A 12,255-nucleotide genomic window follows, 5' to 3' on the forward strand; every position below is an offset into this window, starting at 1 on the left:
CCTGAAAGACGCTAGTACGGTTTTTATCCGAATTGTCACTTTCACATTGCATCTGGTCTTGGCCCAGACTGGAATCTATTCCCAGTCAGTATGATTCCCCTGCCTGTCTGTAGAGAGGAAATGCAATGTCCTCTACACTACAGTATAGGAGGATAGGAATGGTGTCAGCAGAGGATTCTTCTGCCCCATCTTAAGTGTTCCTTGAAGGACAATTTTCTGTGGTTTTCTGTTTCTAGTGCTCAACAATAAAGAGAAAATTCTGGTTGAAAGCACAACCTTAAGAAGGCTTTTGTCCTTCTGGCAAAGAAGTACTGGGTTGGATAATGTGCATACCAGCCAGAGTACAGATTTGGTGAATACACTCTGAATACACACAAAGTGTACTCTGTAGCGTATAAGGCAGATGCATTTCATTCTGTGTGTGCATGGCTAGGAGCTAGGGCCACCTACAGTTTCTTGGAACCCATGCATGTGAAGAAATACTTGCACATTTGTCCATATCCACTTAATGCATTACATGATACAACACCAGTACACATATGGTGTACACGCTGATCTCCAGCATAAGAAGAAGCAGGCTAATTAAGCTCATCCAAAGAAATCTGTTTAACTTTAACATGACCACAGTGTAAACACATTCACTTGAGTGACCCAGAACATTCCCTTTTTGTGCAAAAGCCTGGTGCCACTATAGCAGGAAAAACCTCTGTTTTTCAACCCACTAAAGCTGTAGGTAATATAAGCAAAAGATGATTAATAAAATTGACAAGACCATGATCTGTGAGCCAGTACTTCAACATAAATGCAACAAAACCCTTTCATTTATACAGCTCTTGTCTCCAAGTCACATAATACAGGCTCCTGCTGGGAGGAAGGGTGGGGTATAAATCAAATAATAAATAAATAACAAAAGAAAACTTTCTCAAAATTAGCCAGATGTATTTTACCCTCTCTTGCCCCTCCTTAAAAATCCAGACTTTGAACAAACAGAAGTTAAGTGAAATTGTTTTGCTTTTGCAAAAGAAAAATGATTCGCTATATATGGCCCTACAATGTATTATAGCCAAAAACTGGGTACACACCCCAAAATGAGACCAGCTGAGCTTGCAATTGTAACAGTTTCACATTTCTAGGGTAAAAGGAACCACTGATGCTGAAAATTCAGGAGTATTGCAGTAGATCTCAAACTGTGGAGTAAATCTCCTTAAACAGAGTCTGAAAGGCTGTCTGAAGTACTGTGAGTTACTCTATGATACTTCATTATATGTATCTTAACTGGAGCAGAGATGTCAACTTCCCTTTCTTCTACTCATGCAGTGCAATATAGGAAGCGTCGAATAACGCCTAGAATAGTAGAACTGGAAGATAGTAACTGGTTCACTCAGTCCAACCTTTTTTGAAAGCTTGCAGCCTCTTAGGCCTGCATCTAATATGACTATCCCATGCCCACACACAGAGATCCACCTTTGTGTAAGAAGGTACATATGTTTCATAATGGAAGGATGTTCACACAGGTGTCTCTTGACATTTACTGAAATAGGGATGGACATATCACTGTATTTCCATTCCTCGCCTGGTTTTGTTTTTTCCCTAAACTAGCAGTTTCATCCTATTTATTGGTGGATTATTTGGGGGGGGGGAATCCACCCCTGAACAGAATTTAAAAATCCCAATCATCAGCTGATGCAGAATCAAACCCTGCCCTCCAGCTGATCAGCTGAAATCACAAGTTGACAGGTGGGTGTGGTTTAGAGAAATGGTCTCAGGGGCCAAATTGGACCACCTGGTGGTTCCAGATTGGCCCACAGGGCCAACTTTTTCTATACAATTCCCCAGGAAGGGACTACAGGTTATGTTGGTCATAGTCTCAGGCTATGGTCTGAAGGCATATGAGGCCAGCACTGGTTAGTGCCTGGATGGGAGACCGCCTGGGAACCATATGTAAGCCGCCTTGGGTTTCTATCATGAAAAGAAAGGCGGGGTATAAATATAATAAATAAATAAATAAATAATAAAATAATTTCCTAGAAGCATATTAAAATAAAAGGAATTTTTTTACTGTGTGGCCATAGAGCTGCCCTCAGCAGCTTAAAATGTGTAAAAAGTTAAAATGAAGAATGAGGCAGCCCTCACACCACCTCTTTGACTAGAGGTAACTCTGAGACAAAAGAAATATATGTGTAGCCCAGCCTTTGCCACACTGGTATACTCCCAATAACTACAAATCCTGTCAGTCCCAGCCAGCATGCTGTGTGCTACAGGAAACAAAAGACTCTCTCAGACCACTTTCATCTCTTTTAAAAACTATAGTCTGTCTTTAGCCATAGAATAGCATCTTTGTACACAAGTGGATATCCCTGCAAACTGGAATGAAAGCCCTTGGATTGAATACGTCACAAGTCAACTAAGCAACCTGTTTTGGAAGGCTTTTTTTTAACACGTCTGCTTTTCCTCCAGGGATTCTTTCAGGAACATTAGAGCATATTATGTCCTCCTGTTTTCTCTGACCAGCTTACCACAGAGCACAAGACAAATCTGAGTACCCAAATGCTTGCAATTGTTTATTTCACACCCTTGATACAAATGTAAGCTTGCTTGAAAGTCTTGTTACTCTTGTGACTTCCCCCGGAAGCTCTGGAAATAGATTTTTTATTGAAGGTACTGAGAACAAATTCCTAGCTAGAGATCCATAGCCTCTTCACAGAAACAGTAACCAAGATGTCGGTGTGACTGAAAGTAATGATAGTTAAACTAGCATATTTACACCCAGAGCTGATTTTCACACATCAGGAGTAGTGCAAATTGTAATGCATTCATTAGACTTGTAGGTGTCACCAGGACCCTTTTGGTTCTAAGGGTGAACTCCCCATCACCATCAGGACACTGTTGCCTCATGACAGTCCTCTAGCTTAACCTTTTCATGGGGATGCTCCTGTGGGCTTCAGCTCACACTTTGGGGCATTCCCAATTTTTCCCAATTGTAGCTCCTTTTGCTATATCAGTAGCCATTCCCAAAGGTTCTCCAAATTGGTAGTGACTTTTCTCGTGGGACAAGTGGACACTGTTGGGGGGGGGTCTCAAAGGCTCCAATTCATACAGGGACTTTACATATTAACCCTCTGAACTATATAATTGCACAGAAGGTTATATCTTTACAACAGTAGTCTTCAACATTTTCAGACCCACAACTCACATCTGTGAATAGATATGAGAAAACTATATGGAGAAAACATCCTTCCTGTGTTACAATTTTATATATAAAAATGGCTTAAAGAAGTTGTGGCTTTTTTTAAAAAAGCAAAGAATGAAGCAAACTCACAGGTATCCAATGGAACATATTCTTTCCTCAGAGCTGTAATTGATACAAAATTAAGGTCCGAATATAGATCAAAGGAGTAGAATATAAATGTTGGGGGCATGGAATGAACTTTTAAATATTTGTCACACCATATATATTAAATAACATTGTATTTAATATTTCTCCACAATTTCACAGCCCATCCCCATGAAACATGTCTCTTTTCCATTATTTTTCATGCTCTTTTCCTTTGTAGTAATGATGTCCTGCAGCTTTACAGATCTACATTTTCTGGCCTTCTGGATCTGGAACCTTTCTGTGGATGTTCCCTTTAATTTCATTGCTCATTATCTTTTCTTCTTCTTCTTCTTCTTCTGTGTTTGTCCCACTGTGTCTTCTCCACAGCCCTGTTGTTGAATGAGCTTGGTAAGCACTCCATTTCTTTTCCATTTTTCCAGTCAATCGATGTATTTTATGTAAGTTGATTGTTTGTCTTTTTTATTTTGTGGTACTCTCGGATAGTTCTTTTTATTTTTAAGGATTAATAATGTGATTTAATTAAATGAAAATAATTAATGTTATGTTTTTTACTTAAATCTATTCTCTGTATCTACTGGCTTTGAAGTGGTCCCTTGGACTCAGTGTCCCCTTAGACTGAAATCAAGTATTAAAGATCTGATGGGAAACCAGGAGGCATCTTAGGTCAATTATATGGTAATTGGTTGAAACATCTCATCTCCAGAAAGCCTTTGGCAGAAGCACAGATTTATCAGGCCAAGATTCAAATTTTATCTAATGTTTCTTCTGATACATTGAGAAAGAGTAGAGATCTATTTTTGTTTAACTTCTGCTTTGCAGAATGGCACAATAGGTCCCCTTTAAACATCCTTTCATCTTAGAGAAAACATTGATTTTCATATGCCTGTTGACAGAAAGTCATTTCTGGATCAGTTAAGAGAATATACTGCAGCTCATTACAGAAGCAACTCACGTGAAAATGGTCACTGGGTTTTTTGTTTTTGCAAATGAGATTCTAAACAAGAGATTCCAATGTTTGCTAGAGTAAAGACAAAACTTACAGATGAAACTGAAATCTTGTTAGGGGATGTGATTTGGAACAGAAAAATTGTGAACCAGGTACAGGTTACGTATTCCCTCCTTCCATCAATTTTCCATTCTAAATCTCCTTTTCCTGAAGCAGCTTCTTATTTTAAAAAGTGGCACTGAGTCTTTGAAGCACACATTTGTTTTTAACATACAGGCAGTCCCTGGGTTCACTTGAAATGAATGGACGTTGCACAAGAGCCCTCAGGTATTCCCATTCAACCCCAAGTGGGTTCATACAGGAGAGATTCCCATTAGACTGAGTCCCTCTTAATGAATTGCCAAATTACAGTGGTGGGACATTCAAAAGATAAACCCAAGATACATTTGGAGACCTAATCCTATTCAGTAAATTGAATCTTACACAATGCACAACCTTACTGCAATCATGAGGTCTATTCTGTGGAGTCAAGTTAGTACCTAGGTAGCCAATTTCTGGACTGTATTGGAATTAAGTCACTTACTCATACCCCTAATATAGCGTTTCCCAACTAGTGGGCCACCAGATGTTGTTGGACCACAATTCCCATCATTCCTGACCATTGGCAATGCTGGCTGAGGCTGATGGGAGTTGTGGTCCAACAACACCTGGTGGCCCACTAGTTGGGAAAAGCTGCCCTAATAGAATACAAAGAATGTAGAGCTCATCTACACATACCATTCCCAAAAGGAGCTGCTTCATTCATTTGAATGGGCACCATGACAACTGAGTGTTCAAGGAATTTAGGAAGTTCGGCATAGTGTTTAAGGGAAAAATAGAATATGTAACAGAAACCACTTAGAGTATAGTATACTATTTCTGCACATAGAAAGATAGTTGAGGCTGAAATTAGAAGGCATATTTAGTGTTGGAGTGGGTGTTTCAAAATAGCAATCAGGAAGCTGCCTAATACTGAGTCAGAGCATTGGGAAGCCCCATCTCCTGATATTCCACGATCTTGGGATTTTCCCAGCACTGCTACCTACCTAGAGAAGTTAGAAACTGAAGCTGAGACATTCTGGGTTCAAAATATGTACTCTATCCAATGCCTTCTCCATGAGCTTTTAAAACCAAGATTTAAAAAGTAAGAATTTTCCAAATACAACATATACTTGAGGAGTTTTCTGGTAACTAGACACTATAGTGACACATAGCAGTCACGAGAACAGGAGACCAGAGTCTCTCCTCATCCTATCGCCCCCCCAGAAGGATCAAGCAAAACAAAACATTTTATTATAGCATTGTGTCGCGATCTTACCACCCACAAGCAACAGCCAATGAAGTGGAGTTGTGGGCAGGGATTGGGAACATCACACCAGTAATGTCATGTCACATATTTTGTAATATTAAAAGTTATCAGGGTAGTAATAGACAAGGATAGAGGCCTACCATTTTTGTAAAATCTAATCTTAGCCTTAACAAGGAACAAAATGTTTCGACCAAGTATGGGCTTTTTGAAACTTTCTACCTTTTATTGACATTTGGCATTCTCACCTGCTCCATTTGGATGCATATTTTTGTAAGGAAACTGTTTCATTCAACATTAGTGGAATCTTGAATTAGATAAATAGCATGAAGAGTGCAGCAAAATAGATTTTAATTTGCTTCCTTTCTTTCTCTCTTTGTTTTGCCTTTCCTTTAGGTGGCTTCACAATCACAGGTATGGATTTTTCATTATCTTTTTTCTCCCTTCCAATTGTGTGTTTCCATGTTAAAGATTAGGTTATTCTACTGCTATTTTGCTTTCCACTTAAGATATATTAACACAGACATAGCAAATATTAGTGCCATCATATACCATTTGATACTTAAGATTCAGAAGGCTATCAATGGCTATTAGTTGATGGCTATGAAGTACCTCAAGGCAGTATGCCTCTGAAGACATGATCTGCTGCCCAACCCAATGGGTATTGGGCCATGGGACACCTGCAAGAGGGGACTGTTGCCTATCGTGTTTGAGTACTTTTCAGAGGCATCTGGTTGGCCACTGTGAGAAACAGGGTGCTGAACTAAACAGGTCTTTGGTCTTATCCAGCAGGTGTCTTAAGAAAGTTTAACTAATTCTATTGGGAACATGGGTGGTTTTCCTTCTCCTTAGGGGTACAGTATCATGGCCCAAGCCTCTTTGAAGGCAACTTTAATGGAACCAGACATACTCAAAGCAGATAAGCCAACAGACAAGGAGCATGCAAGTATAAGCATGAAATTCACAGGAACCAGGGTTTGTTTAGAAAGTGTCAGGGATATTGCAAAATATAGTTTGAACTTGAACATATTTGTATCCTGCTGTAGGTGTCTTATTTGCTTGGGATTTGGCAGTTTTGCTCAGTACTATCACCTCTCTCTATGTTTCTGCGAGGTACATGTAACTCACATTTCTCTCTGTGCCGAGAAAGAGAGATGAACCTCCTTCCTAAGAGGGTCATGTACATTACAGGTTGCTGGGTATGTGACTCATGATTAGCTAAATCTTGTGTATATTCACATTGGCCAGGTTTGCACATTAACCAATGTTTATAAACCAACAGCAAACCATGGATTATGAGCATGGTTTGTTCATAATAAACCATCATTTAGCTGCTTGGCCATATTCAGATGATCAGGTTTTATAAACCATGGCTTAGAATTATGTTCAAACCAGGCCAGTGACTCAACAAGTTAGGCAACATCACTTCTGATGCTGCTCAAAGCTGTTTTCTGTAAATAGCTAATTTTGGTTAGTTGTCCATCACACCGATCATACTTTAAATAATATGGTATTATTTATTTATTATTTATTTATTTATTATGTATTTTACCCTCTCTTAAATATCACTCCACAGAATGGTTACCCATTCATCCAACGCACATATTCAAATAAGAATACAGTGAGAGATGGACTTCCAATATTGTCATAAAGCCAAATGCTATTATTTGGGGGCAGGGGGTACTCCTTTTCCAGCCAATCGAAGGTTTATAGTTGCATTAATGTAGTGAACAGGCGAAATTTCTTTTCACTTTCTGTGACAAAAGAAAGGCAGACCCATCACACTAGAAGGAAACTGGACACAATCCACCAGGGACATTTCCTGCACTTGTACCATTTAAATCATACACCCTTCTCATTCCTTTTTTTATCACTAATTTCCATTAATTTGATTGGGGATTGCATGGAAGCAGTTCCACAAAGAACTGCTCCTTTTTGTTCTTGGTATTTAACAATTCTTTCCATTTGTATTTTGCCTTTCCACCTATATTGGTTTCAAATGGCTTTTTTAAAAAATAATGGGATAATCTTAAGGCAAGTTATGGAATAGAGAGAAGGCTGTGTAGCTGGTTGGAGGATCAGAATGGAGCTCAAGCAGCAGAAGAGATGTGGGTGAGTTTAAAAAAATCTCCAAATCCTTTCTCAAAAGTGCACAGCCAGCTTGACTGCACAAATTACCGAAGCCATTGCATGGACAGGGCTGGCACCAGGCATGCCGGGGCCCTTGGGCACCAGTCTGCCCCGGGCCCCGGCACCTGCCCGCACACCCCACCTACCTTTCTCTTGAAGTGAATGTTGGCTGTGCTGTGTCACATGCCTCCCATCAACCAAGATGGCAGCCGAGGCTTCTCTATGGGGCTGATGCCTCCACTGCCATCTTGGTTGATGGCATGCATGCATACTATGTGCACAATGCAGCCAGCATTTACTTCAAGGGAAAGGTAGGTGGGGTGTGCAAATGGGTGTCGCGGGCCTGCGCAGTAGTAGGGGGGTGCCTGGGAGCTCCCTGTCTGCGATCCACGGCAGGGTCGGGAGCCAATGCTGCTGCAGATTGCGGAAGGGAGCGCTACCCACCCACCCTAAGGAGGGGCCCTTCAGGGGCCCTCAGCCAGCGCCTGACCTGGCCGCCCTCTGGAGCTGGCCCTGTGCATGGAGAAGCAATATTTTTAGGAATCGGTGAACTAAAAGCAAGAGTGGCAGCCCAAGAAGCTCTGTAACATTGCAAAGAAACCCGAGGGCAATGCACAGTACCTGCACATTTTAAGCCCCTGGACCAGGAGAAGAGCCGGAGCTAAAAAGTCTGAAAAGCAGTTTTTGCAGATCAGTAATGCAGAGCTATCATAAAACATTCAGCAACAATGAACACAACTTGGATCAAAAGATGTATTTGAAGACAATGGTATTTGCTAACATCTTGGCTTCTTCTTGTTTTTGCTTTTGTAATCAAGGGAAACGTTTGAATGGTAAGATATTTTGATCTCTTTCACATACACTAAGATTAACACTAAACCCACATACTAAGTAACGAGTGTGTACAAAAAGTTTGATGAAGTGGTGTGACATTTTATTTAAATACACTTAACATCACATATTTTAGGATAACAAGTTAATACTAAAAAAAAATAATCCCAGTGATTCACTGGAAACAATTTGAAGGCATAATACAAAGCTCAAGAGATCTGAGGGCGACTGTGGGTTTAAGATTCTTTTGCACTCTTTAAGTAGCTCTGCTTTAAGTGGCTCTGTTGGCAACATGGCTCCTGTCATAAAAGCCAAGGGACATCATCATAGATCAAAATCATCTTAGGCTGAAGTTTCCAAGACACTTTCAAGGGCCTCTGTGCCAAGTTATCTTTAGCTGTCTTTGCATGGCATTTTAGCTCCTGAAAAAAAAGCCAGAAGAATTGTAAGCATTAAGGTTGCAATACTAACCCCAGTTACCTGGGAGGAAGCCCCATTGAATTAAATAGGATTTACTTCTGAATAGACGTGTTTAGGATTACACTGTAAGTCATCCAAATCTCTTCCCTCATTATTCTCCCCCACCCACCCACTCACTCATTATCACCAGGGCTGGCACCAGACTGCAGCAGGCCCTTGGCTGCAGCACTACCACTAGGTTCTTAAATAGACCTGGCCTTGTCCATGTGTTAGCATGCTGTGTGTGCACACCTGCTATCACCCAAGATGGTGGCAAGCATGTGTTGATGCGCCTGCTGCCATTTTAGGTTATGGCAAGTATTCACACACAGTGTGCCGATGCAGCAACATGGGAAATGTGTTGATGCGCCTGCTGCCATTTTAGGTTATGGCAAGTATTCACACACAGTGTGCCGATGCAGCAACATGGGAAATGGTGCTGCTGTGACACAGGAAGTGGTACAGCCAGTCCATGCTGGCAGTGGAGGGTTGTTGCCTGGGAGTTTGGCTCCCTCTCAGCCACAGAGGCCCTTGGCCAGTACACAACCTGGCCACCCGCTGGCCCTAGGCCTCATTATCATCATCCCCCCCCCCAGAGTATCTACCCACCACAACTTGCCACAGATTTAATTGTAAAATACTCCTAAGCTGAATGTTGGAAGATTCAGGACAGACAAAAGGAAGTACTTCTTTACTCAGCGCATAGTTAAACTATGGAATTTGCTCTCACAAGACGCAGTAATGGCCACCAGCTTGGATGGCTTTAAAAGAAGATTAGACAAATTCATGGAGGACAGGGCTATCAATGGCTACTAGCCATGATGGCTGTACTCTGCCACCCTAGTCAGAGGCAGCATGCTTCTGAAAACCAGTTGCCGGAATCCTCAGGAGGGGAGAGTGTTCTTGCACTCGGGTCCTGCTTGCGGGCTTCCCCCAGGCACCTGGTTGGCCACTGTGAGAACAGGATGCTGGACTAGATGGGCCACTGTCTGATCCAGCAGGCTCTTCTTATGTTCTAAAAGTCTCAAAACGGTGTTGAAAAATACATTCATCAAATAATAATAGTTCTAATAAAATGCCCAATTCATTTCAGTTGATGGCACACAGAAGTGATGTCTTGGCAGTGGAACCATGGTCTTGTGACTCTGAGGAAGGTTGTCATCAACCAAAACACAGTGGGCATTTCATTGTTCAGTTAGGACTGTTATTTAAAACAGATATTTTTATTTTGGGGTTTGGCCTCCTGTTTTGCTTCTTCCAGCAGCAGTGCAGAGTGGAGTACTGAGAGCCTCAGATTAGGCCTAAAGCTTTTTAGCACAAAGGTTCATAGAAACTCTGGCAGACTACAGTTCCCAAGGATCTGTGTGCTGGGAAGCTCCTGTTAACTAACAGTCTAATGAAAGCCCGAGAAGCATCAGGTCTCTGCTTTGTACTGTCATTGCTGCCAGAAAATAAGTTTTGGGTAAGGGAGGTGGAGATGAGGGCTCTCTATTGGGTTCAGGAGGCCTCTGGGCCTTATCATTTTTTCCAGTGACATAACCAGGAGTACAAGGCCTGAAGTTCAGAATGAGGAAAAACACTTACCGTATATTCTGGCGTATAAGACGACTTTTTAACCCAGGAAAATCTTTTCAAAAGTCGGGGGTCGTCTTATACGCCGGGTGCTAAAAAAAGAGCGGGAAAATTAAGTAAAAAAAAAAGCTGCAGCGGGAGTGGAAGCAGTCGCAGCCGCCATCCAGAGAGACCGTCGCTGCGAGGAAGGCAACGCAGCGAGGCTCAAGAAGTTAGGGCAGAGCCTGAGATGAAATTGACTCAAAACGGAGTTACTGCTGTGAGGAGGGAAGCCTCTGCAGAGCCTGAGATGAAATTGACTCGAAATGGCCAGATACAGGAGGGAGAAGCCACAAAAGGCTCCTGGGGAGAACTTGGGCAAACTCTATATTTTAACTGGAAAAGTTGGGGGTCGTCTTATACGCCCAGTCGTCTTATACGCCGGAATATACAGTAATTAAACAGCTTTGGGCACAATCCAAATCCCAACTAGTTTAGCTCATTTTTGAAGAACTCCTTCCAAAACAAGACAGAGGGATTTTACTCATCTATAGTACCAAGTAATTAGTTTGAACAATGTCCATTATAGACATAGATGGCATAAGCATAATCTACAAATATATAACCTCCCTTTGCTAAAATTTCTGGTAAAAAGACTTCCTTCTGTGTGTGTGTGTGAGAGAGAGAGAGAGAGAGTATGAAGAACTCTTGCACTGAAAATTCACTTGGCCATTTAGATAATTGTTTTTAAGAAATGAATACTTAATAGATTTACCAGCCACTTCTTTCACAAAAGCAGGATCTAATTTTTCAGTAGTCTGTAAGGAAACCATGTTTTTATAAACAAAATTATTTTAGACTTGTACAAGGCAATCCTATTCATATTTACTCATAACTGAGTTCCACTGTATTCAGTGAGGCTTACTCCTAGGTAAGTGTGCACAGAAATGTGTTCTTAATACCTTGTAAATGCTATAGAGAAATATCACAATTTCTTTATATAGTAAACTATGCCCCCTATGCCAGCCACAGGACTTTTGCAAAGCAGCTTTCCCTTCATAATTTAAAAATAAATTTCCCTGTTCTAATCTCTTATGGGTGTCTTTGACATTGAGTAAGGACACCATATCAATAATAGCTTTATCAAGCACACCTACCAAAGAAGGGTCTTTTATAGTATCTTTATGTCTGGTGAAAGAGTTGCCAGAACTCAATGAAGTTCTGTTATTCTCTAATTACTTCATGGTTCTCCATCAGCATTCACCAGGTTGTCCGATGCAACCCTTTACCATGAGGCTAAAGGAACATTCCATGTTTTTCTAGTCACTCTGTTAATTTCTTTGAGAAACATGTACAGCATAGCCATGGCTCTGAGGAAACCAGAGGAACTGATTGGAACTGCATAGGAAAAAAGAAAATGATAAAAATATACAATTTTCTATTCCTTGTAATCATTTTTCTCCTTAAAATCTAAGCTGGACAGAAGCTGCAAAATTGCAATTAGAAATTGATTTTCATTAGGAGGCCAACATTTGAAAAATGACTAATCTTCTGAAGCGCTTGAATAGGCTGGGACCTCATTCATGGCCCTGTTTATTCTCATAAATGCAAGAAGGCAGTGCTTCTAGAGTTTGCTGTGGGAATTTATAATAGTAA

At 41.0% G+C, this 12,255-nt stretch overlaps 1 protein-coding gene across 6 annotated transcripts in view; it reads left to right on the top strand.

Moving 5' to 3' along the window:
• Positions 1-12,255, top strand: part of SLC8A1 (solute carrier family 8 member A1) — a 400,022-nt gene that overhangs the window by 333,894 nt on the left and 53,873 nt on the right. For 5 of the 6 annotated variants that reach the window (XM_061625553.1, XM_061625554.1, XM_061625551.1 and 2 more), the window contains exon 4: positions 6,025-6,042. In XM_061625553.1, the coding sequence (XP_061481537.1) occupies positions 6,025-6,042 (18 nt within the window). Of the gene's footprint in view, positions 1-3,703; positions 3,725-6,024; positions 6,043-8,576; positions 8,592-12,255 lie in introns of all 6 variants that reach the window. The other variant, XM_061625557.1, reaches the window with a different exon arrangement.

This window comes from Rhineura floridana, chromosome 4 (assembly GCF_030035675.1).
Source record: "Rhineura floridana isolate rRhiFlo1 chromosome 4, rRhiFlo1.hap2, whole genome shotgun sequence".
Classification (NCBI taxonomy): domain Eukaryota; kingdom Metazoa; phylum Chordata; class Lepidosauria; order Squamata; family Rhineuridae; genus Rhineura; species Rhineura floridana.